The 26,303-nt window shown below is 60.5% G+C and overlaps 1 protein-coding gene across 1 annotated transcript in view; it reads right to left on the reverse strand.

The window, feature by feature from the left end:
* The window catches only part of NHEJ1 (non-homologous end joining factor 1), a 48,159-nt gene that overhangs the window by 20,937 nt on the left and 919 nt on the right, over positions 1-26,303 (reverse strand). The window contains exons 2-5 of the mRNA XM_075710974.1: positions 23,491-23,676; positions 22,363-22,572; positions 20,112-20,250; positions 18,656-18,714 (exon numbers count right to left, since the gene is read on the reverse strand). Coding sequence (XP_075567089.1) covers positions 18,656-18,714; positions 20,112-20,250; positions 22,363-22,572; positions 23,491-23,676 — 594 coding nt within the window. The remainder of the gene's footprint in view (positions 1-18,655; positions 18,715-20,111; positions 20,251-22,362; positions 22,573-23,490; positions 23,677-26,303) is intronic.

Genomic DNA, 26,303 nt, shown 5'->3' on the forward strand with positions numbered 1-26,303 from the left:
CAGGCTCCGCCAGCCCCCCGCCGTCCCCCAGCCCTCTGCAGTGCTGATAGCGGCAGCCCCGGCAAGGGAGAGAAGAGAGCCTTGTTCTGGGGCCAAGACTAAGGCGATTCAGTGCTCCGCTCCCCTGAGGTTTCTCGGGTGAAACCTGGCTCTGTAATGGCTGTGTCTGTAAAACGTATGGAAATGCCCATAAAACCTGTATCAAATGCTATATGGATATATATGGATATATGGAGAGAACTATGAAATTAGGAGCATGCAGGGAATTGGGGCAGCACGGCTCCCTCTGAGCCATAAAAACACACAAGTGAAAGGCAGGGGAGGCAGGAGCACCGGGAGCCGTGCAGACAGGCCGGCACGGCCAGGAGCCAGGGGAAGGGCACCCCGGCTCCACACTGCGCAGCTCTGCAGAGACCAGCGCCCATGGAAAGTCTCCATGATGGAGGGACCTCTCTGTGCGGACAGACCCCTGTGCAGGACTGGGGAAGCCTCACCAGGGCTCCTCAGCAGCCTGAACCCTCGCTGCAGGCAGAGGCAGGGGGCCCTGGCTGCGAGGAGACCCCAGTGGTATCCCTGAACTGGAGGCAGCTTGAAGATGAGCTGCCAAAGTGATGAGCAGGAGGCTGGAGAGGGGAGATTCACAAAGGTCTGTGCTGTGGATGACAGCAGCCCACTGCGGTATCGGCTGAGAGGCGTTGGGAGCCTAAAGTGAGGGATGAGAGGACAGGGAAGAGGTGCAGGGGCAGTGGGAAAATAACCACTGATCCCAGTTGGAAAAAGAGCCGGCACTGGCCGAGCACAGCGGAGATGCAGCAACCCGTATATCCCTTCAGGGATGCCCCATTCCCGAGGGTGAGCACAAGAAGATGGCACGGCACCGACTAGAGCAAGCAAATTCTACTTTTGCTCCAAGGGCACATACCAAATGCAAAGCACATGTGCAACCCCAAACACGCAGCGCTCCTGAGACGGGCCCACAGCACAAGGAGCTCTTGGGAGGTCTCTACTTGCCTGCTGGGCTTCATGCCCTCCTCTGCAGGGGCAGCGATGCGAGGACATGGGCAAAGGGACACACTGAGCAGCAAGCAGAGCCTTGCTGCCATCACCATCCTGTCATATATACCTGCCATGAGCCAGCCAAGCCCCTATGATCCTATACAGCAGACACACCTTGTCCTACAGTCCCATCACTTTGAGAGCTGAGGTTTTAGGAAAATCTCTAATATCAACAGGTTTTGCAGCAAAATCATAAACGAATAAGCAAACAGAGGGCCCTTGCCAAGGAGAAAGCAATAAACGATGAGAGAGGAGGTGAGTTGCAGCCATTTGTTGTCACTACTGACGCTGTTTGTTCCCCACACCATGCTGGGCAGCACCCAGTTGGCTCCCATCCTTCTTGCCTTGCCCCAGCAGGGGCTGGGGAGCTGGGACCGAAAACTTTCCTCTCTTTGTAGCCTTCCTAAAGCAGAAAACAGGCCCAGAACCCCCAAATTTGGGGCCTGTCGCCACTCATCTGCCCTGATGCATTTACCCTGAGAGCAGTGAGCATGGAGGGACTTGTGCAGCCGGGAAACCCAGGGCAGGATCCAGCCCCAGGCACGTCCCTGCTCCTAACCCACACAGGGCTGATGCTGTGGCAATGGCAGAAAGCTCCTTGTCTGCTCCACCTCGCACCTCCGCTGAGTGACAGCCCCTGCATGGCTCCGGGCTGCACCACTAACCAGGCCGAAATCACAATGCTGGTACCAGCCCTGCTGCCCAGAAGCATCCCTGTCACAGAAGCTGCAGCCAGGGCAATGCAGACATGCAATGCCAGGACTGCAGAGATGCAGTACTGGGGTTGCAGAGATGCAATGCCAGGGTTGCAGTGATGCAGTGATGCAGAGATGCGGTGCTGGGGTTGCAGAGATATGAAGCTGGGAGGCAGAAACACCATGCCAGGGCTGCAGGGGTGCAGTGCCCGGGATGCAGAGAGGCAGTGCCATGGCTGCAGAGCTGCAGGGCCGGAGCCGCAGCCCCACGCAGCCGGCAGCAGCGGGCCATCGGGCAGCCACTGACCGGAGACAGGGCGCCATCTGCTGCGTCCCTGTCACACGCCAGTGCATGGCATGTCACACGCCAGTGCAGGGCATGTCACACGCCTGTGCATGGCATGTCACACACCAGTGCAGGGCATGTCACACACCAGTGCATGGCATGCCACACGCCAGCGCAGGGCATGTCACACGCCAGTGCAGGGCATGTCACACACCAGTGCATGGCATGCCACACGCCAGCGCAGGGCATGTCACACACCAGTGCAGGGCATGTCACACACCAGTGCATGGCATGTCACACGCCAGTGCAGGGCATGTCACACGCCAGTGCAGGGCATGTCCCCAAACCAGCCCACACAAAGCCAGCCACTGTACCCAGCCAGGTGGGTGCATGCTGCCTGCTCTCCTCACCCCTGTCCCCTTCTACCTGCGGGTGTGACAACCCAGGAGAGGTCACAGCCTGGCACAGGATGGGTACAGAGCAAGTTTTGGTGCTTCTGGGGTGTAAGGGAGCCCACAGCATTGCGCGTGGCAGGGTGACAGTGCTGAGCTGTCCCAGGGGCCTGCAGGGACAGCTCAGAGAGCCTCGGCCACCTCCCTGTGGCTCTGACACCCAGGGCACCCATTTTCTGGCAGTGTGGTGGTAATGAGGATGCAAATGCCTCCAGGCTGTCTCCTTTAGTGCTGGGGCTGGGGGGGGGAGTTAGGGTTGTCCTACAAAATAAATCTGGGAAGCGGGGCAGTTAGGTGGCCATGCAGGGGGACACTGGCAGCAGAAACAGTCAGAGAGGGACATAGAGGGGGCAAAGGATGGAGGGGATGGGATGGAGGTACCTGAGACCCTCCTGGCACTCTGCTCTGCATCACCAGGCTCAGACCCTGCCAAAGCACTGGGGTGCTTTTGCAGGACAGGTTTAGGGGCTGCCCCACCAAGGCAGGGGTGCCAGGCAGGGACAGGGCTGCAGGGACTGGAGACCATGCCAGGCTGCAGGAGACAGCAGGGACACTGAAGGGTCCCTGCTCCTGGGTGCTACCCACGGATCTGCCCGGCTCCAAGCTCAACTGGGTGGCCACAAAACGGGGCAGCACCCAGGGAGAGCCAGTCCCCAAATCCCCATGGCAGAAGCACCCCACAGCCGAGCCTGTGCCAGCACCCAGGACCATCAGTCCCAGCACCCCATGCTCAGCCCCATCCGGTGGCAGGTTGGCACCTCCAGCTCTGCATGATGCCACCTTCCCAAGCACCATGCCGCCAAGCAGGTGAAAATCAACACACGGGGGCCGCGCAGTCGAGGGATGCGACATGAATATGGATGAGGCCAAGTAGACTCATGAATATTAACGCCTGTTGTGGCTTTCAGGAACACTAACACGGCGCAAAGATCTAATATTACTCTTGGCCATGCAAATGCAGCGATATCCTCACGTCAACCCTGACTGCCCACTGCCAGGACCGTGCCAGGTGTGCCCCAGCTGGCAGGGCCGGGGTGGCATGCCCAGACTCAGCCCATGCCCCCAGGCTCTGTGCCCCAGCGCTCTGGCAGCCCAGGGGAGTGGGACAGCAGCCCTGCTCTCTCTGTAACCCCGAGGTCCCAAAACGCAGGGAGGAAGAGCTAGGCGGGCAGGGAGCCGACTGCTCTGCGAGCGTGGCACCTGTGCCGTGCCAGGCGTGTGCGGCCACAGCACCCACGGAGCCAGCCGAGGGGTGCTGCCTGGGGAGCAGGGGAGTGCGTGGGGCTGGCACACCCCGCAGCAAGGGGCAGCCCAAGCCGGCAGGGTCCGCATGGGCCAGTAATGCTTTAAAAAGCACCATCGATGAAGGTTACAGAGCCAGAGGGAGGATTCCGCAGGGAGCTGGGGGTGCCTGAGCATCCTTCCAGCCATGCCACTGGCAGGCTCCAGGGGAGGGGAGGGCAGGCGGGGCCTCGGGGAGGCACGGGGACAGCAGGTGGGATGTGACTGAACTTGGGACAAACATGTCCTCCCTGTCCTTGGGGCAGGATGGGACCTGGGGAACAGCTGCTCTGGGGCTTCCCAAGGACCCCAGGCCAGAGAGCTCCCAGGCTGGGATCTGAGGAGCAGCCACACTGAGGGCCATGGGGATCTAGGGATGCTCCCCCAGATCCATCCTTCCTCCCTCCTGCCCCAATATCCATCTGCATCTCCCCTCAGCAGCCACACCTCCCAGGACAGCACTGCTGCCAGCAGGGACATGACCGGGAAGGATTTTAGGGGTGTAAGCCTTTTGGCTTGGCAGAACATCCCACCGCATCCCCCCAGCTCCGGGCTGGAGGGTGCCCCGGGGCTACCTGTGTCCCCTTGGCGAGGCTGGTAGCCCCAGGGCCAGCGCGGCGGTCCCTGGGCACGGCGGCAGGCTCCCACGCTCGGCCGGTGCAGCGCGAGGTCACACCCAGGCCCGTGAACCCGGGCAGGCACAGGGGGAACCTTCTAGTCACACAATTACTATATTATGTAGCACTAATAAAAAAAAAAAAAAAGGGGGGGCGGGGAAAGGGCTTGAAGTTTTCTTAGTACCACATAGTAAAGTATTTATAGAAAGCCAGGCGTGAATGGGCCGCTCACAGGCCACACTCCTCCTCGGCGTCAGGATCTCCAGGAATTATTCTGTGCAGTCACATTGTTGTATTCACCCAGAGATTGAGTTTAATTGCAGACATGCGGGCGAACAGGCTGTCAGTGTTCCAGCCTCGCCAGGGAAAGGGCAACTGAGCTCCCTTTAATGAATGTATTTTAAAAAGACCCAAGGTTGAAATAGAGAGGGGGAGGAGGGGGGCTGGCAGAGGCAGCACTGGGGGCGGCGGGGATGGGGAGAAGGGGCCATGGGGGGGATGCAGGGTACCAGGAGAGCCGTGGGGGCTCTCTGGGTGGGGGAACAGGGCTGGGATGCTGGGGAGAGGATGGGGACGGCGGGCGCGGAGTGTGTGGGGCACACAGAGCAAGAGGTGCATGGCCCAGATGTGGCCAGAGCTGCTCGCAGGAGGCAGGGCCCCAAGCATCCGCCGTGCGCAGGATGGCAGATCCCTTTGGAGACCCGGAGGAGCTTCCCAAAGAAAACGGGGGGAGTGGGGAGGGCTTCCAACTTATTACAGAGCAGGGTATAAACAGAACAAATAAATATAGAGCTGCTTTATTACAAGGCTGGCCAGCTCTAGTGGCTGGCTGATTACAGGGCAGGCTGCTCCAGCACTACACAAGCCCAGACCTCAATAAAGGCCAGATTGGAGCTGCCTTTTGCTCATTGACAACTTCGGCACGCTCCCGCCGTGCCACTCAGCTCCAGCGCGACGCTGGCTGCCCCCGTGCCCCAGCACAGGGCGAAGGGGAAAAAAAAAGCTTAAACAAATAGTGAGTAAGCGATGAGCAGGGGCAGACAGGATCAGCAGCCTTGCAGACAAGCACTAAAAATACAGTTTATTTTCCTAAGGAGCCAGCAACTTCCAAAACTGGAGATTTAAACAAAAAAAAAAAAAAAGGAAAGAATAAAATGCCATAAGAATTATAGATCCATGGCGGGGGTGGGGGAAAGACCCAAGAACAAGGAAAGAAAAACACAGTGATGAGTAAGACACACACATGACGTACCTAAATACACCGAGACGGAAATGCATAAGCCTCCTGCACACAGAGGCACACGCAGGCACACGCAGAGGCACACGTGCAGGGCTGGCTCCCGGCTCCTGGTGGGGATGGAGCCAGCCCGTTCTTTCTCCTCTCTCCTCTCCTCTCCTCTCCTCTCTCCTCTCCTCTCCTCTCCTCTCCTCTCCTCTCCTCTCCTCTCCTCTCCTCTCCTCTCCTCTCCTCTCCTCTCCTCTCCTCTCCTCTCCTCTCCTCTCCTCTCCTCTCCTCTCCTCTCCTCTCCCCGGGGCCGAGGGCATTAACCTCTGCACACACACACACGCATCTTTCCAGGGCTTGGGCTGAAAGGGCACTTTGTCTCCCGGTCCCCGGCGCTCTCTACACCTGGGCTCCTGAGCCACCACTGGCGAGGCGGTGGCCCCTGTCCCCAAGGGCTCCCGTGACCACCTCAGTGCTGAATCCCTGGCGCCCGGCACAAGCCACGGACCCCGCGGTGGGGCGGAGGGTCGGGGCACGGACCCAGCCAGGCCAGGAGCCTCCTGGCCAGCAGCCGAGGCAGCCCCGTGCCCGGGCGGCCGGCCAGCGCGCCAGCCCCCAGCGTGCCCACAGGAGATGAGGGAGGGATGGAGACCAGCACGTCCATGGGGCTGTGGATCGGGAGGCTTTAAAGGAGTTGATTTAGTATTGTCCCACCTGCCCTGAAACGGGCACTTGAGCAAGGGATGGAGGTTGCCTCGGGTCATCCTAGCGCTGAACAGAGCCCTTATAGCGTGGGGCAGGAGAAAGGGGCTGCTTTGGGATGAGCCAGCTCCCCTGGGCACAGCTGGGTGGGACAGCTGTGGTCCCGCAAGTCCCCCATGCACAGCTCTGCCAAAGAGATTCTCCCCCAAACACCTCCTCACAGTGATGGATGAACATCACCCTGACCACCAGCCCCACCAAAGTCCCTACGGCACGTCTGCACCACTGCAACCTCCCCAGGGCACAAGTTCGGGAGAAGGAGCAGAGCTGGAAGGGAAAGCATGCAGTCCCAGTGCTGCGCAGCCTTCCTCGATAGTTTGCGAGGGTCCCTTCCCTGAAGGCATCCTCATGTGCCCTAAGGGACCCCTGCCCCCAGCCCCGCACACTGCCACCCTGCTCCACAGCAGAGCCTGGCCACGGTGCTCTCGGAAGTCGCATGGGGCAAAGTGAGATACAGCAGAGCCCCAAATCTCCTTCCACGCCCTGCATGGGATGGCAGCACCCAGGCCATGCCAAGGCACCTGCCACATCTGCATTCCTTCTGCCCTCACCATCCACCATCACCTGCACGGGCAGGTCCCCCGCCAGGCACATGCACACAGTGAGCCCGGGGCCGGCCGGGGCCACCGCAGTGGCCCCCGCTGCTGTCCCCCCCCCAGCCCAGGGAGCGGAAAACAGATCTCTCCAAAGGGCAGCTCACGCGGAAGCTGTTCGCATCCCGTACTGAGGGCTCGACGGGTGAGGAGCAGGGCAGATCCCAGGTCGCCGGGTTATCGGATGATAACAAGCAAGCACAGCCCGAGCACGCGACTTCCAGCAATGCAAGGCTGCTTCCTTTGTTTTGGGAAAACAAGAGGGGAACGAGACCTTTTCTGGCACATTCTTGCCCAGCCTGAAGCTGTCCCCCACTTGCACCGGCTCGGAGAGGAGCCATCCCCTCTGCCCCGCTCCCAGCAGGAGGAGGGGGCCGGGGCCAGCCCTCGCCCTTTTCGCCTTTCCCATCTCCGCGAGGAGCAGGGCTGGAGCCGGTGACCCGCCAAATGGGGCCGGACGGCTGCTCCTTGCATCTGGTGGGGGTCCCGGCTGCCTCCCCAGCCTGGCTGTGCCGCAGGCTCGCAGGCCCGTCAGAGACTCCCTGGTCCTGCCTGCACAAGCCCATCTCCCAAGCACCCTGAGAGTGTGATGCTAAGGCTCGGGGGGGCCAAGACACCCACGCTTTGGGCTGCAGGGACCCTACCACGGTAGGGTTAGCTCAACACCTCCCCCATCCCCAAATGCAGGGCTGAGCCCTGTATCAGGGCAGGGGAGCAGTACAAGGCGGTGCAGGGCTCAGGCAGCCATTCCCACCTTCCCCTCTATCCCATGGACCTGCTCCATCCCTGTAGTGGTACCCCCCGCTCCCCGGAGAGCTGCGGGTTTGATGGGGGTGTGGGAGACCCCCCCACCCCTTCCCCAGCGGAGGAGGAGGAGGAAACATAATAAGAAAAATAAAATTTATAAGCCAGGCAGTAATTACAGTGTGGCTACAAAAGGCTGCCTCCTCAGGGCCATCATTATGTGGCTAAATTTAACGCCCTGCGTGGCTGCTCGGGGGGGGGGAGCCGCGTCCCGGGGCTCTGAGCATCCACACAGACGCCGGCTCCTGCTACCTTCCCTCCATGCCGGCCGGGGCAGCACAGCTGAACGGCAGCCAAGAAAGCCATAAAGCAGGTCAGAATTTTTTAATAGTCTATTTACCAAGATGCTGTTTTTACTGCCGAGGTTTCTCTCGTTTTATCTCTGGCCTTTTTTTCCCCCCCTCGCTCTCTCTTTTTCCCCTGACTCCTGAACAGACTGGGCTGTATTTTCTGTTTTAGGTTCCTCTCTCTCACTTGCTCTAAATACTATTTTCAGAACTCTAATTTTATACGGTATGTCCCTTTTTTTTTCTTTCTCTTTTTTTTTTTTTTTTGGTAAATATTTGCCATGACTAAGCCAGGACACATCCCGTTTAAATGGCTCCCATCCCACAAAACATCAGCCCTTTAATGACATGAATCTCATTAGCTCTCCCCATGAAAAGAGGTATAGAAAGGGAGCATCACTCAGCCCTTCTGAGTTCCTGTATCTGCACAGACATATATTTAGCCGTGTGTACTGTACAGTCACAGGAGGGGACAGTCTGGGCACACGCACACCACCTCATTCAGCCAGAGGGACCCAGAGCAGGGGCCCCTGGGACCAGTGGGTTTTGGGATATCCGTCTGTCTGGGATGGGGTTGGGAAGGGCTCTGGGCCCAGCGGAGCCGGAGCCGGTCCCCAAGAGCTGGTGGCTGGGCACAGAGGAGCCTCAGAGACCCTCCAAGCTGGGATTTGGGATCCTCTGAAGGACCTTCTCCAGCGGGGGGGGGGCTGGTTGTGTAGAGCCCATCTGTGCAAGGAGCAGGGCTGTGAGAGGAGCCCAGGCATTGCCCTCTCCAGGTCCTCAACCCCACCAGCCGGGTTCAGCACTGGGCGGCAAACATTGGCTGCACACTTGGAGCTTGACCCCAAAGGGACAGCACAGTGTCCCAGGAAAGATACTGGGTCCGACAGCCCACAGAGGTTTCCTTACTGAGGTGAGGGCTGTCTGCACCGACCTACAGACACCCAACACTGGAGCTGGCAAAGCATCTGCAGCCCAGGTGCTAGCACAGCATCCCTGGGGAGCAAGCAGAGCTCCCAAGACCTCAGGCTCTTCCAGTCTTCCTCACAGCAGAGGAGGAGGCTCTGTCTCCATCCATAACAGCATCTTCTGTTGGGGAACTTGTCCATCCACAGTCCCATGCTGGGCATGGTCATCCCTACTTCAGCACAGTCTCCCATTCCCCAGCACAGCCATCCCTTCCTTGGTGTGGTCTTTCCTTCCTCAGCATGGTCATCCCTTCTTTGACACTGTTATCCCTTCCTTGGCACGGTCATCCCTCCCTCAGGATGGTCATTCTTTCCTCGTGGTTCAACAGCTGTCTGGTACCAGAGGTGAAACCCCAGGAGATGCCACAGGCTTACCCATGGCTGAGATCTCACCGCAGAGCCTGAAGCCAAACGCAGCAGAAGTCGTCCATGGAGAAGAATTTGCTCTGTCTTTCCCAGATGCTCTCTGTGTTTTCCCTCTCATTTCTAGTCCAACCAGGTTACGGTGCTATTCCTCAGCCCCACCGCACCCCTACCATGCTGGCATCAGGTGAGCATGTTAGTACGACCTCCTCCTCTTCCAGAGCTGTCCTCAGCAAGCCAGGTGTGAAAGCTGTGCAAACATACTGCTGAGCCCGCAGCATGGGGCATGGCCGTGCTCACCACATTCACATGGGTGGTCCTCCACATTTTGGGGGAGACAGCAAGTGAAATAACCCCAAGAAGGGCTGCAGATGGGCAGTGCCATGCAGAGACCAGCACTGCTGCAGATGTTGCACTGACTGAGCAGCACAAGCTCTCCAACCCATAAATAAACCTGGGGGGGATTTCACTTCCCTGTTGTTTTCTTTAAATTGCTTTAAAGATTTGGTTTCGGCAGCCAAGGAGACCCAGCATTAAGCAATACCACCAGCTCAGGCAGCAGATGCCCACAGTCAAAAGATAACACACTCACAGTGGCTGCACACATGCTCTCTGGTTTGGGACCCTCTCCCCCACAACAGGGCCACATTTCCAAGCATTTCCACAACCCAGAGAGCAAGACACGACTGGAAGGGGAGACTCACACCTCCCCAGGCACACGGCTCCCAGAGCTGGGGCTTTCTGCAGCCGTGCCGGGAGCCGGAGCCCATGTGCCGGGCTGGGCTCTATGCACGCATGCCCCACTGAGCCAGGCTCCCCCCCGGCCCCCAGCAGCCAACATTAATTCATTAACAGTCCCATTAACACCCAGCTGTGGTTTCCCCCCAAACTCAGGCAGGGACCCGCTCCCCTGTGACAGCTGCTGACAGGCCAAGTTTCCACCTTCAGCCCTTCTGGAGTTCTGTATAAAAATAAGCGGGGCTTTTTTTCAAAAGGAAAACTGTATTTCCCCTATCCACACGCCCGCGCACACGTGCAAGACTTGCAGCAGGAATTTGCTCCAATTTCCCCCACCCACAAACACATTGCCTTTGGCCAGAGACCAAACATGGGCATTTTCAGCCCAAAATATGAGGTTTTTCAGCACCCAGAAGACAGGAAGCTGGCATCACCCTGAGCTGGGCTAAACAGGGTGCCGGTTCCCCAGCCAAGAGGTGCTGGGAGACCCACTGGTGCTCCTGCCGGGGCCTCATCCAGCATCCCCAGCAAGGCAGCTGCCAGCGCCTCCGAAGGAGTTGCCCTCCTGGCATGGCCAAGCATCCTGTTTGGGAGCTGGTACCCGATTTCTATTTTCCCCTTTTCATCATCTTTCCCAGACAGCCATGAGCACCAGATGCTCCAGCATCCCAAGGAGATGCCCAGCCCAGCACCTACTTGGAACCTGGTACCCAACATCTATTTTCTCCTTTTCCACATCATCACCATCTTTCCTTGACAGCCGTGAGCACAAGTTGATGTTGGCAGGCAACCCCTGACCCTTCAGAAGCCCTGGACCACTCCGTGCCCCAGAGGGGCTGACATCCTTGTCCTGCCGCACCCAGCTGCACACCAGGCTCTGCAGCCTGTGTCAGCAGCACAGGAGCTGGCTCGCTGGGGCTCTCACTGGGAAACTGGAGACCAGGGAGCAGAGACCTCCATGAAATGCAGCCCCCGGGGGATCAGAGCGCTGCTCAGGGCTGGCTGGGCATGCTACCTTGGGTATGTCACCAATGGGGTGGCTTCAGCTCCCTGGAGAGGACAAAGCAAGGGTCACCTATCTCCCAAGGTGCCTGGCCGCTAGCAGAGCGCCCTGCATCCCTTTGATCTGGAGGTGTTCGCCTCGCTGCGAGCCCTCTAACTACTCCTTCCTTTAAATAGCAAAGCTCACAAATGCCCCATACGGCTCCGTGTCTATACGTTGTCTATATATTTGTGTACACACACGCACACAACACACAGAGATTTATTCGTGTTTTCAGAGCGGTTCAGGATACATTCCAGGACGAAATTCCAGCCAGCGCTGGAGCCAAGAACATCAGTGGCCCCGGCGTTCGCTGCCCCCTCTGCCTGCGCACACACTAAATACGGAAAGGGAGAGGTATAAATAGAGAGAGAAATACATGAATGGCCCTGTTTCCTTACTAAGATAGATAGGACACAAAGGTCCAAGTGGAGTGGGAGCAGGCAGCCTCAGGAATCCGATGGCTGTGCCCCCTGGGGTGCAGAGCAACCCTTCCCTGGGTGCTGCTGCCTGCCCAGATGTGCCCAGCTGTTCAGCACCACCTCTACATGGGCTGGCACGACTGGCAGAGGCTACGGGGGCATTGGCCTGAGGGATAGGGAGGGAGCAGCTCTCAGAAACACTGAAAAAAGCTGCCTGTGGATGCCACAGGAGAAGGGGCACAGCCGGGGGTATGGGGGGAGCTGGGGAAGGACATGCAGGGACATGGTGAATAAAGCTGGCAGCCTGTTTCGGGCACAGCGGGGGTGCAGGGAGCTGGGGAAGGCAGCACCAGGGGTGCAGGCAGCACCGCTTCTCTGCCCTGCCCGTGGTCGGCAGAGCCGGCAAGGATGGCAACGCCCCGGTCCAGAACCCATCAGCTGGGGACGGAGAAGCCGCCACGTCCCTTGCTGACACAGAGCAGTGCCTTTAGAGCCCCGTCAAAGTCCACCTTGTTCTCCTCCCCAAAAGGTCCTTTGCTTGTAGGACCCACTGCCACATCCTGAGCTGAAGGGCTGGGACAGGCAGCTGCAGGGCGCAGCAGCGAGGGGCAGACCCTGCCCTGCGCCTTCCCCCCGCAAGCCATCCCCGCATCCCCCCTTCGCCCTCCTCTAACCCAAACACAGCCCCAGCGAGCTCAGCCTGGCGAGGTTGGGACCCCAGACGCCTGCGCGCTCCCCGCTGCCCCCCGCGCTCCCCACCAGGGCCAGGCAGCTGCCTGCGGCCGCGGGGCCAATAATGCCCAAGATGTGGGAGCGGGGCCGGGGGTGGTGGCGGGGGGATTGCTGCTCCGCTTTCCGGAGGGGGAAGGGGCTCTCCCCCTTCAATGCTCCCGTTTGAGCTGAGGCCTGGCACTGGCTCAAACCACCGCTTGCTGACACGAGATCAATCATCCCCTGAGCTGAGCTGCTTCTCGGCAGCACCGCGCGGCCGGTGCCCATGCATGGGCTGGGGCCTCTCCTGCAGGAGCGGGGCCTGGCCCCTTCTGCCGGACGGCCTGTGACGCCCCTCTGCCTGCTTGCAGCAGCACCCGGCACGGCATGGTGTGGCACGGCATGGCGCAACATGGCACGGCATGGCGCAGTATGGCATGGCATGGCATGGAGAGGGTGAGGAAGACTCTGACTGCAAAGGAGGGTTCCCTGCACGTGCCAGACCACATGCCACTGCAGAGCCACGGGCTGTGCGGTGCCCCAGAGAGGGTGGCTGTAATGGTGCTTGTCCATCCCTCCATCCCCAAACAAGCCACCAACACCAGGTGATGCTGGGCTGAAGTGGGGCTGCGAACATGCAGGCAGCTGCCCGTACCTGGCCCAGGTGCCACCTGCTTCCCACAGTGGCAGTGCCAGAGCTGCGGCCAGGCACAGCTGCAGTCACAGGGGGTCAGGCTGTGAACTCACCCCCCCATCCCCAGCAGGAGCATCCTCGCAGGGCTCCCAGGACAGCAGCTGCTGCTGCCGCGGCGCATCCCCATCCCCGGCAGATGCAAGGGCTGGAGCAATCACGGCCATCCTGGCCCCCGCCCGGCTGCTGGGGGCTCGCTCTTTGCCCACAGTCTGGGCACTATTTCGGGCAGGCTGCTGCCCTGAGACGCCTGTGCCAAGTCTGGTTTTAGCAGCGTGCAGTTCCACTGACTCACTGCTTGTGCAAGCGGCCTGTGGCTGCCGGCAGCTGCCCAGAAAGCGCGCCCTGGCCAGGCCCCCCTCACCTGATCGGGCCTCAGCAAATAAATAAATAACACCGCAGTGCTGCCCACCATGCGCCTGCATGGCAAACACCGCGGGGGGGCTGGTGCCCATGCAGCGGTTCGCCCCCACGCAGTGATGAGTGCCTGTGCTCCTCCCCAAATGCCCCACTGTGGGCATGACATGCTGGCCCCTGGCCCCCAGCCCCTTCAGCCATCAGACGTGGCACCGACCCTTGCACCGGTTGGTGCCGGCATGCACACTCCTGCTCTTGTGCACACGCTCATGCTCTTACACACACGCTTACGCTGAGCACGAGCGACCCTCTGCTGCTCCTGATTGCAGCAGCGTGCAGCTCCTTGCATACACGTGTGTGTAGGGCAGCATGTGCCCCGCTCCCCCCAGCACAGCCACAGCTCACCGCGTTTCCAGCACGGGACCCGGACCCCAGGGCAGCAATGAGATGGGGTGACCAAGGCTTGCTCAGGGATGAAGCAAGGACCCCACCAGCAGCCCCAATCCAGAACAGGACACAGGTACCCATGGGTCTCACTGGATGAGCACAGCGCAGATGCTTGGCTGCACACAAGAGCTTGCTCCGCTCATCCAAGCATCCCCCAAAGCCAGCCCCACGCTGCCACCTTTGCCCCAAGCCAGCCTGCCCGGGCCCTTGCAATTTTTGCACCGCTCAGCTCTGCTAGCAACAGCGCTGCAGCCGCTGGCTCTTTCCCCAGCCCCGCGCCAAGGGAGCCCAGCCCAGCCCAGTGCCCGCAGCATCTTCTCCCCCAGGCCGTGCACCCTGCGTGCGAGCAGCCCATGTCGCGCCCACGCCGCCAGCCCCGCTCTGGCCCAGTTGCAGCTGCAAAGCCACAGCTACCTTGCACTAATTAAAAACATCCCTCGTTGGAAGGAGCCAAAGGGCCGCTTCCTCCCCACCACACCGGCCTGGCGCGGGTTTGAGGGATGCTGTCCCCGCCCTGCAAAACATGCGGCCCACCGCCGCCTTCGCCCTCGGCCAGACCATGGCAGCTCTGCTCCCCGGGGCTTATTTTTAGCGCCTGTTAAAAAGGAGAGGCAGGGTGCTGGAGGCAGGCAGCGTGCAGGCAGGTGCCTGGCTGAACGCCGCGGTGGCGATGGCCAGTGGCTCTGGTGGGCGCCCTGGCCACCCTCCACCTGCCCCGCTGGCCCGTGTCCCCTCGCGGGAGGGGGACGGGCGCCTGGCCCCCATCCCAGCCCTGGTGGGGAACAATAAGAGGGACGCTGACCCCCGGCAGCCCTGACGTCAGCCAGCACCGCTGCCGGCACCGCCGCCAGCCCCGGCTCGGGGCTCCCGCTTGCCCTCAGCCAGGACCGTGCTGGAAGCCGCCTGTTTGTTTATCTTCCTCTCCGGTATTGCTTGTTTTGATGGCACATCCTCCTCCTCCTCGCCGGGCCCCGGGGTCGAGCCGTGAACCCGCTGCGTCCTGTTTGCCGAGGTCCCGCGCTTGACTTGCAGAGGCACGGAGCAGCCGCCCCCGTGCGCGCCGGCCGCAGCAGATAAAAATACGCAGGGCGAAGCATCCTGGGGCGCGGGGGGTCTATTTGCACTGATGGTATCAGTGAGTTTGTCCCCAGCATACCTGTCCCTGCCCTCCCCGGGGCAGAGGGCATGGCACCGCATGGACCCCCTGACCCTGCCCCCCTCACAGAGCCGGCCCACGGGCTCTAGCAGAAGCTGCATAACAAAACGTCAAGCATAGCCATGCCAGGGCAAGCTCTCAAAACCATGGTGGGCACCCCACACTGCCCTGTGGGGTCATCTCTGCAACCCAGAGGAACACCTGGGCACAAAATACCCCTGAGCTGCTGGGTCTTAGGCTGCTGGGAAGGGAGCAGGGCAGCCCCGGGGCGCTGAGCCCTCTCCAGCCACCTGCTCTCTCCCCTCACGGCGTGAACCCCTGGGCTTGCCAATAAAAGCTGCCGGCTTTGCCTCGGCTCGTGCGCGGCCGCCACTCTCCCTCCAGCTCTGCCCAAGCCCAGGCAGCTGCTCAGCAGTGAACCCTTGCCAAAAACTGCGTGTGTGAAAGCGTCGTTTCCTAAACGTATAAATATTCCCAGGGCTTTGCTGGAAAACTCCCCATGATTAGTTAAAATGCCCTGGACAGCCGAGTGCACACAAGCCCAGGGAAAGGGCACGTTTAAGCCGAGAGGCAGCAGTGTCCCTGTGCGGCTCTGCCCTGGGGGACTGGCAGGTCCTTTCCTCTCCACGGGGGATGCAGCAAAGGTTTGGGAAGACAGCAAAGCCGTGGAGTGCTTTCCCACATCCCGCCAGCCCTGCCCCACACCATCACAGCCCCCTTCCAGCCAGGAGGAGCTTACCGTAACCAAACATCCACAACGTGAAGCCCTGTTTCTCAGAGGGAGAGGCTGGAAGGACCATCAGACCTCTCCTCCTGACCTCCTGCCCACTGACGTTCAACCACGCACATCCCGAGACCGAGCTCAGCAACTTGGTTTTCTTCCAGGCGGGCTCCCAGCCCACTTTTGGAGACATCAAGAGATGGAGGATCAACCACTGCCCTTGGGAGTATGCCCCAATCACTAATCGCCCACGGGAGCAAACCCAAGTGCCTCCATCCTAGCTCCAAATTGCCTGGCTCCAGCTCCTGGTGCCTGGCTCATGCTCTGCTGCTCTCCACGAGATTAAAGAGAGCCCTTCACTAACCAGCATTTTCTCCTTGTAAAGACCCTCACGCACTGTAATCAAGGCGCCTCTCAATTTTCTCCCTGATAAGCTAGACAGAGCTCTTCCCTTCCAAGTCTCTCAATGCCCGGCTCATTCCGCAGCCCTCAATTCATTCCTGCGACTCCGTGCTGATTGTCCGGCGTCTTTTTGAAAAACCAGACACAGGAGTCGGTCATAGCGTTCCCGGCTCCCCGCAGCATGTCCCAGGGGACCCCAGCCCCTCTTGCTGCTCCTTTTTGGAGAGGCAAATGGAGTACAAAATTGCCCAGGGGCTCTGAAATACCCACCCAGAGACAAGAAGATCATCCAGCCCACCCTTCTGCTGCAGGAAGAGAGGGGAAACTGGGGTGAACAGTCAGATTTGGTGGTGGAGATCTGCAAAGCCATGTTTGGCGTTCCTCACTAACACGAGACCTAGGAGGCATCAGGAGGAACGATGGGATACCACATTCAAACCAAAACCAGCAGCTGCTCGCATCTCATGGCTCATTGCCGTGGGATGGTACATGGGCCAAAAGCATCATCAGCAGGTTTATAAAGCAAGGGGATGAATGCAGAGAGGACAGATCTCCACAGGCAGACTGAACACACAACTGCATCCCTTCACCAGCCTCTCCCCCATGGCCGGTGCTCAGACCTGGCTGCCAGCGGACGCAGAGGGGGAACATCTCCCAAACCCTCCCATTCCCCATCTGGTGCTTCGGCCCCAAGATGCTGCTCCCGGGCTGTTCCCGGGACACACAGCACCAGCTGCCCTCCCATCTTTTATGTCTCTGCCGGAGGGGCTCCCCACCAGCCACTTTTGCACAGCTTTGTGCAGGGCTGCATTGCTCCCCTCCTGCCCGCCCCTCTGCCCAAGCAGCTGCCCGGGACCACCGAGCACCTTCCCCCATGCCCCACACCCTACCAGCTCTTGGAGGACTCTGAGTTTCAAGCCTGATGTTCATCTTTAGCAGATGTTGTTCAGCCGACCCTTGGACAAAGACATACTTCATCATCCCCCGATCCTGGCACATCTGCCTGCATCCTTCCAGCGACAGCACCGAAACATTTACCGACTGCTTCTGCCATGTCTGCTCCAGTATCAATCATTTTACCACCTCCATCTACTAATAAGCTTACCCCGTTGCTGGGAGCTTGGGGTTTTCTCCCACTACACTAAATAAAAGCCTTTCCTTCTGTCCTTCGCCATGATTTTTCCCTGATGTCTTTAGCTTCTGTTATCCATTTTCTACACTTCATAATTTCTAATTTATATTGATTGCTATCTACTCCCGCTCTCCCATTTGTTATAAACTGCTCTTTTATTTCTAATTGCTGCCTTCACTTCGCCGCTGAACCAGAACGGGCTCTCAGCCAGCACTGCCCTCTTTCTTGATTGTGGAATTGTGGCTTCTTGTGGCTTCTGAAATTCTTCTGAAAGAGCTTACCATTTTCATTCACATTTTTCTATCTAAATGTTTCCTCCGAGCTGATTTCACTCATAATTTTCCCCCTGCTTTGGGAAATTAGCCCTTTCAAAGCATGAAGGATATAAATTACTGTTTAGGAATGTCCTTTCTTTGCCCACGGTGAATGTAATCTGGTCATGATCATCGGTCCCTAGGCAACCTCCAAGTTGCAGTCTAGCAGTGAATTCATCTCTATCCATCATAACCGGAGGGAAACAAAAGTCGCCTGCGCTGGATGAGATGCCTCTCATATAAAAGAGGGATCATCTCTAATTTTTCGAAACTCTGCAGATGATTTATTGCTGGCTGTGCAAGAGCATCAGTGTGTGTCTCACAAAGTGATGTCCTCTCAAAGCCCATGTGACACCACGGACACCCTGGTCCCCAGCAGATGCCACTGCTCCCCACTCCTGGGCCTTCACAGCGAGCACAGGAACACTCAGAAGCATCCTGAGTCTTTTTGCATCAATGGGCATCAATTGTTTCTGATCTTGCCACACTGGTTTGAATCATTTTAGTGCTTCTGTGATTATTTCCAGTAATGAAAAAGGATCAGAGGAAAGACTCTCTCTTTCCAGCCCCAGTTTCTCCAAAGCAAATGTCTGATTGTAGAGCCAAGCGTGCCAAGGGGAGAGTGGTGGGCACAGCATAGATAACAGGCTGAAAGGCACTTGTCCCCACAGTGCACCACTGCAAAGCCACCCCTAAAAGCAGCAGATGAACCAAAAGGAGCAGATGGCGTCTCCTCATTCACCTGCCATCAGCATTGGTGTTTCAGGACCACAGCAAGTGCGGGAGGCAGGTGAGGATGCCCCAGCGATGGCACGCTCCTGTGGAGCAGCCAACCCGGTTCACACCCCCAGCAACTCCCAGCAGCCAGGCAGGGGCGAGAGGGTGACAAAACACAGTGCCATGTCCCTATCCGGCCATGCCAGGTGTGCCTCCATTTCTGCTTGCCCTGCAGATGAGGTGCAAGGACACAAGGAAGGCCATGGGAGAGCCAGTGGGCATTACTCCTCTCCAGGCAAGTCCATCCATCCCCACCAGTGCCCCCATCCGGCCCAGCACACCTCGCACTGGGGCTGCTGGTGCCGGCTCCCCACCACCCCTTTGCCGAAGGAGAGAGGGCTTGCACCACTCCTTACCTCAGCCATGAAGTTCTGCTGAAATGCCTCCTCCTGGAAGGGCTCTGTCCGCAGGCGGTCTGCAAGGGAGAGTGTGGATCAGCATGGGCAAATCTGGCCAGACCTCCCACCCCAGCTTCCCCTTCCCCTGCCCATGGGGCGAGGGGGCTGCAGGGGAACATCTCCAGCACGCTCATCCCAGAGCCAGGTAGCAGAGCCCAGAGCTCACCCACACTTGCCCCAGCACCCTCCCACACAGAGGAGCAGGGACAGTGGCAGGACATGCTCAGCACCACTGCCAGCTTGAAAGAGCTGCCTGGGTCTGAGCACCGCACAGCCATGCTCCGCGGGACAGGGGACTGCTTGTCTCCAGCTGCTTTTCTGGAGTGGTGAGCCAGCCTGTGTCCTCCTCTTGCAGGACAGGGACAAACCCCTGTTATCCCTCATTCTTCTCTGCACCTCCTTCAGAGCACTAATTTCTCCCCATCACTGCTAAGATGTTGTCTGGAGAAGCACCTGGCCAGCTTTGTTCAGCAGCGCTGGTGCAAAGCTTCCTCCCAGCTTCCTGCCCTGCCCAGGCAAGGGACAAGAGAGGCCACCTGCCCACCAGCATCAGTCCCTGGACCCAAACCGGGCTGTCCTGGCTGCTCCGAGCCCTGCACAGCCAGCATGCACCAGGAGAAAGGAGAGCATGGCTGGCTGGTGCAGCTCTAGTGCAACTGCGGGGCAGATCCAGGCTCCTGTGGGGTACCTGCCATGGTACAGGGTCTGGACCACATCACCTTCCTGGCCATGATACGCAAGTCAGGGCTGGCCCCCATCGGACCCCACATCCCAGGGGGCAAGGTTCCTGCAGAAGGGCAGGTATTACCTCTGGCAGCAGGACAGAGCATGGTGCTAGCAAGGGACAACCCAAAAAACAGTGCCCAGCCAACCTCCATGGGCAGAGGACAACCCCCCCGGGTGGCTCCCCCAGGCAGGTCCTGACCCACGTCCTACCCAAGGGGGCTTCCTCCCACCCATCCCCCCCAATGGCGAGGCGGGCTGGGCGCTGGAGGGGGGGCCCACGTGCACGGCCGCACTTCCCGCGGCAGGGAGAGCCGGGAGCCCCTGGTTGCTCTCCAAGTGCTCGGCAAGCTACCGCGCTTGGGAAGGGAGCCTGACACTGCTCCAGGGCCGGCCCTTGCTGGCATCCCCGCCGGCTCCTGGGGAGCGGCCAGGTGCTCTCGGCGAAGTGGAGAGCCCCTTGGCGACTCCCCAACTCCTCCAGCTACCGGTCAAGGGCCGTTCCTCCCCCAGCTCTCCCCAGGGGCTGCTCCCCAGCCTTCTGGCTACTGTCTCGCTGCCGGTGCGGCTGAACATGAAACACAAGCCTGGCTGGGTAATAGCCAGAGGGAGCGGAGCACGCCAGCCCCGTGCTAAGGAGGAAACTCGTTCCCTGCTTGCTCCTCTCTCGGCCCCAGGCATCCCTCCTCACCTCTGCTGAGAGCAGCCCCGCTCTCCCTGTAGTCTTCAATCTCAGCATCTTTCTGGAGCAGCAGGGAGGTCAGCTCTTGCACCTGGTACTGCAGCACCAGGCTCATCCGAATCAGGGGCCGCACGAGGTGACGGGACACCTAGGATGGAGGAGGAACACCCTAGTTCCCTAGGAAGGTCCAGGGATGCCCGCAGCTTTCCATAGAACGGTCAAAGCAGGGCAGCCAGCAAAGTCCTAGCAAGAGCTGCCCTCCAGGTCATGCAGGGCTCCCCAAGATACCCCACGTGTCACCCAAATCCAGTGGGAAGCGGTAAAAAGACATGACCTGGGAGAAGGGAGGCAGGATGCTGTGGGACACGTCCCTCCATCTCAGCCCCATCCTTTCACAGCTGGGGGCTGCAGCAGGGGAGAGCTTGGGTAGAAGAGCTCGATGGGGACAGGGTGAAGGGGTGGGCAATGCTCCACCCATCATTTGGGGTGCAGCAGGAGGCAAAGAGCCCCCCATGGGCCACCCAGACCCTCCCCACAGCTCTGTGCACCCCAAGGTATGTTCCTACGCAGGAAACAGGCACAGCTGGGCCAAAAACCAGAAGGACCCAAGGTGTCAAACTGCAGCTCAGGGAACAGGAGAGGCATTCCCAGGGAGGCGAGATCAAAAGCAACAGGGATCCCAATGTGCAGGACTCAGCAGGCTGCAGCTCCCCATTGCAGCCCACTGTGCCCACCCTTAGCTTACGGCCACACAAACCCCATGCAGAGCTCTGGGCATGTCCCCTGCCCCGGAGCCAGGCTGGGCTGCCCACCAGCTGCATGAAGCAGCCTCCTGCCCATCACCTCCCGCAGCCCCTGGGAGGGTGTTTGGGATCCCCCCACCCCAGCACGCCCCTTGTCTTTGTGGCCCAGTTGAGCCCACGGGTGAGAGGGCAGCAAACCCAGCAGTCCTGCTCCTGCGGCGAGCCTGCGGTGGGCTCCACACTCTGCTCACCCCCAGGCACAAGACACAGAGGTGACGGCCACCAGCCCGCGCAGAGGGCACCATCCACTGCAGAGCTGGGACAGAGCAAGCAGCGGTTTGTCGGGTGGGCTCCGTGCCTGTCTCGAGCCCCTGGCCAGCTGCTGAGTAGAGCTCAGCAGGGCAGGATTGGTCCCCATCCACACCAGCCACGCTCAGCACCCCAATTGCTTCCCACCTCCTGGGTGCCTTGCAGACATCCAGCACGACTCCAAGCAAAGGGAGAGGAGCAGCTACCAGCTGAGAGTTTGGGCTTTGCAAATTCACAGCTCAGCCTCTGCGCTTCTTGCCCAGGGAGGGACAGCAAGTCCCTGGGGTGAGCCAAGCTTGGACCCCGAGTTTATTTGCTCCCCAGATCAACCTTGAAAGCAAGGACAGACACCCCAAGAGCGGCTGGGGAGCCCAGCTCTCCTCCCCACAATGGCCAAGCACAGCCAGTCGCGGGGGGGAGAAGGGACGTGCCCCGCAGCAGGACCCGGGGGACCCGGTGGGAGGGGGGTGTTGGGGACTGAGGGCGATGCCTCCCGTGGCCGAGGAGCCGCAGGGCCGGCCCGGGGGCCCGGGCTGCCGCCGGAGGCTCCCGCCGCGCCCGTTAGCGGGTGCCGGGCGCCCTCTTGTGCGCGCAGGGCCGCAGGGCCCCGGGGGGCAGCGGCGGGGGGCGGCCGGGCACCCCCGGCAGCCCCGGCAGCCCCGGTCCCACAGCGCCCATCCCGCTGGCCGAGGGCCCGGCGGAGGTGCTGCCCCTGGGTGCTCAGCTTGCACACTGGGCTGCAGGAGCTGCTTCCCAAAACCCAAAATATTAGGTGGTCCCGTGCTAAGAGCAACCCCTTAAAAGCCAGGGAGACCCTGCTTTAATTCCCCACCGTGGCAACAGACCGCCCGCGGGTCCTTTGGGGGTACCCGCTGCTCTGTGCCCCACTTCATGGCGTGTGCCAAAGGGCAACAGCGTCGCTGTGCTATGCGGGGCACTGGCAGGGCATCATCCCAAACTGGATGCGTCCCTGCTGCCCTGATAGCAGCACGTGCGAGGCAGGGTTGCCTCGCTGCGAGGCACCAACCAAGGTGCCAAAGCCTCAATGGGAAGAACCGGGGACAGTGAACCTCGGCAGGGGCAGCAGGCAGAGCCAGGCACCCTACAGCCACCAGCATGGCCCAAGACCACCCAAAAGCCTCCAAGCATTAGGAGACAATCCTTAATTTTGGCCGTGTCCCCCCCCAGCTCTCCGCAGCTTCTCTCACCATCTCCACAGGAGCGGGGCAGCAGTGGAAGTCCCAGTAGAAGGGCAGTCCCGAGACCTCACTCTTCGCGTGCAGGCTGAGGCCGTTGGCATCACGGTGGCAGGTGAAGGAGGTGACGGCATCCGGCTGCCCTGCCAGCAAGGGGCACATGAGTTTGCGCAAGCGGTGCAGGAAGGAGGACACGTGGACCGTCAGCCGCTTGTTCAGCTCCTGGGGAAAGCCAATGTTAGGGGTACAGCAACACCCCAGGGAGTTTAGCACTGGAAAAAAAGTAGCAGAAATTCCAGCGCAGAAGGAGCCAAACTACTTTTGTGTCTCAGCGCTGCAAAAAGCCATCCCCGGGCCTTGGCTTCCAGCCCCGTGACAGGACATTCCCCACTGGTTCTCTCAGGCCAGCTGAGCTGGGAAGACTCCCCTGCCCCACCAGCCCAGGAGGGTCTGGGTGGTGGGCAGGGTGCAATGGTCTCCACTAGTGCATCTGCCCCGCATGTCACCGTGAGTGTCACAGGCTGGCCAAGGGTTGTCACAGTTCAGCTAACCTGCCAGAGCTGGGGGATGGCTGCCACCGCATGCCCACCCCTCCCGCCACCAGCCACTCAGCACAGCCACTCTGTGACAGAGGGACGTGGCGGACAGGGGTGGCACGTGGGGGCCTGGGCACACGGGCTAAGGTGAGGGCATGAGGCATGGGCCCATGTGTTTTGGGGGCTGTGCTGACAGGACACGCCATGGGAGCCTGTGCCTGGCTATGAACGTGAACAGGAGTCTCTCCGTCACTGGTGGGAAGGCAGCCTTGTTTCAAGCCCCTCCTTAATACACTGGTGCTGGGGAAAGCAGCTGCCCATCCAGCCGACAGGTGAAACAAGCGTGCCGTCCTCAGCATGCAGCCCCAGTGAACACCTGGCTGCCCTGGGCATGCCAAATAGCCTGGCCCACTCTCCCAGGAGGATGGGGCTCGGCCAAGCAGGGTGACAGTGCTTGGGCAGAGCTGTCCAGGGACTTCCAAGGCTGGGCGTTTGCACCTGAGCCTTGTCAGATCCAACAGCCATTGTGTCACCAAGCAGTTTATGCTGGGACGTCAGCTGCTGTGAGGAGAAAAGGAGGTCCATGGACTTTCCAGACACTCACCTTGGACCTTTGTCCCACAGCCTCAGCGTCTGCACTCTCGTACCAGACGCTGCTGAGGTCGGAGATCAGCAGGATGTAGCCAGTATCCCTGAAGCACGCTTTGGCAAGAAAAGCAGACTCGCCAAAGCAAACAGAAGCCCAGGGCTGTGTCAGGAGGCTGCTCTCCAGCTCCTCGGAGCCCTCCATCTGCAAGAGAGCAATCAGGTGTCTGCCTCACCCCCCACCCACGAAGACCCCGGTCCCTGGGGTGGCCTCACAGGGACCCTTGGTCCCTTCTGACCTCTCCATGATGCCAGCCCCACCTCGCAGCCCAGAGGTGAGGATGCTCAGCCAGCTCTGGTCACACACCTCCCTGCGCATGCACGCAGCTCTGCTGGGGCGAGCATTTTGGGGAGCTCTGTGCAGGGCAGTTCCCACCCCAGCTCACAATAAGCACCCCAAATGCACCGGCAGACACAGGGCAATGTAACTGCTGCCTCCCCAGCGTTATCCGGTGCTTGCTGCCGTTCACACGGCGAGACCTCTACATCCAAATGAACCTTTAAGCTGCTCCGCTTGCACCGGGACGGGCAGCGGGACGCTGCAGCCCCTCCTCCTGCTCAGACATCCCGTCCCCGCGGGCCAGCCCCTGCCCGCACTGATGCAGGCAGAGCGCAGGCAGCAGCCCACGCCACCCGCCAGCGCCGCCGCTTCCCACTCCTCCCTGTGACAGCCTCCGTGCCTGCCAAAACTCTCGGGGACCCGGCGCCCCAGGACTGGGGCTCTGCAGAGTTACCCGAGGGCGAGAGGAGCAGGCGGGCCAAGGGCTCTCGGGGCGAGGGGCTTTGCCGATGCGAGCAACGCAAGGCCGGAGGCGAGGGCCAGACTACAGCTCCCAGAATGCCGCGCTCTTCCGTGTCCGGCGAGGGGCCGGGGCACGCCGGGATGCGGAGCGCCGCGCGCCGTGGGCCCGCGGCACGGGGGGGCGGCCGCGGCCGTGGGTTGCGCAGCGCCCGGGGGGCGGCTGCCCCGGCGGCCTCGCCTGCTGACGAGGATTGGGGGCCCGAGCTGGCACATCCCTCGCAAGCACCCCCGCTTGTCACAGGAGGTGCCACAGCCAAGGCGCTATGCAAAGCGACGGGGGCCGAAATGCCTTAAGACTTTGTTTTGTGCTTTCTCCTGTTACGAAACGCCCTGGTAGCAGTGCCCAGCTGGGGACAGCCCTCGGGCTGCGGGCACAGTGCGGCCCGGAGAAGCAGCAGTAGCCAGGGGCTACTGTCCCTTGGCCCCGGGTTTATTCCCCAGCCCCAGCAGCCGCAGGGTGCCCATGCAGGCACGGCACAGGGCATGCACCTGCACCACTGCTTTCCCAGGCTTGTGCTGCGACTCGGCTGCTGCACGCCAGCAAGCCCCGCACAGCTGGGGCTGAAGGGGCCTGCGTCCCCCGTGCTTGGGGACTGGGCTCACAAGACGCTGCAGAGCAGGGCTGTGCCAGACTGGCAAGGACCGTGGACACCATGCAACCTCCAGCCTCCTCTACACTGAGCACAGCCCCATCCTTGCCCCGGGCACTGACACCCCCCACCCCATCCCCAGCACCCATGCGCTGATGGTGATGCCCCACCTGTACCCCGTGCATTGAGGCCATCCACCGTGCACCCACAAACTGCCCCCCCTGCACCCATGCACTGCCCCTGAGTCGCCCATCTGCACCCTATTCACACATCCCCACTCACCCCATCCCTACTGTGCAGGTTGCAGCCACCCTCAGGGCACAGCCAGGGGAGGGTGGTCATCCCAGAGGATTTGCACCCCAAGGGCACGCCAGAGTAGGTGGGAGCAGGCAGGGGCTTTGAGGTGCAGGACGGATTGGATTGCATGGCCAGGTTAGGGCGCAAGGAGAGTTTGGGGCACAGGACAGGGTGGGGTGCAGGATCAATTTGGGCTTTGGGCACAGCTGGAGTGCAGGGCCAGATTGGGGTGCAGGGCAGAGTGCTGGCTGGGTGAGGCCAGGCTGTGTGTTGCACCCCGTGCCCTCTGGGTGCACAGGGCCCGGCTGCGGGGATCACAGGCAGCTGGGGAAATCTGGGGAGTCACCCCTGGGGACCCACATGCACAGTGGTACCACATCCCTCCCACCCTGCAGCCACCTTTGGGTGTTGCTGGGCATCAGAGGGCTCCCCAGGACCAGCTGGAGGGGACAGCCACAACCTGGAGCTGCAGTCCAGCCCAAGCACGTCACTCCCGTGGACTGGCTCCATCGTCCTCACAGCCCAAGTCCATCCTTCCTTCAAGCTTGCACCCAGGGCCAGCTTGTATCACCCAGGGGCTGCAAAGCCGCAGCCTTTCCTAGCCCAGGGCTGGGCTTTCACAGGCCAGTTCAGACTGGTGGAGGCACCATTAGGAGCACAGTGAGCCTGTGGACTCTGATCTGCTGTAAACACTGGAGCAGCGAGCAGTGCTGGTGCAGACTCTGCTGCAGTCAGCATAACCAGCCAGCAGTGGGAAACCAACCCAGGCACTGAGCTTAATCACAGGGGTCAAAGGCGGTGTTTTCTTCCCCAGAGAACCGCTGCTGGCTGGTTTAGCAGCAGGAGCAATACGGGGCGGGGAGGGGGGGCAGTTAAGTGGTGAGCACCTCTGGGACCAACCCACTGCAGGTGAAAGGGAATTCATGCTTTTTTGGAACTGAGCTGAGCTGCACCCCAGCCTGGGGCATCCTGGTGTGCCAGAGTCAGGGCATTAGTATACACCTGGTGCCATGGGCATCAAGGACCATGGGCACAGCTTGGACATGCAGTGAAGCATGGGAGAACCAGCCCTGCCCAAGCAAG

This window comes from Pelecanus crispus, chromosome 5 (genome assembly GCF_030463565.1).
Source record: "Pelecanus crispus isolate bPelCri1 chromosome 5, bPelCri1.pri, whole genome shotgun sequence".
Lineage (NCBI taxonomy): Eukaryota > Metazoa > Chordata > Aves > Pelecaniformes > Pelecanidae > Pelecanus > Pelecanus crispus.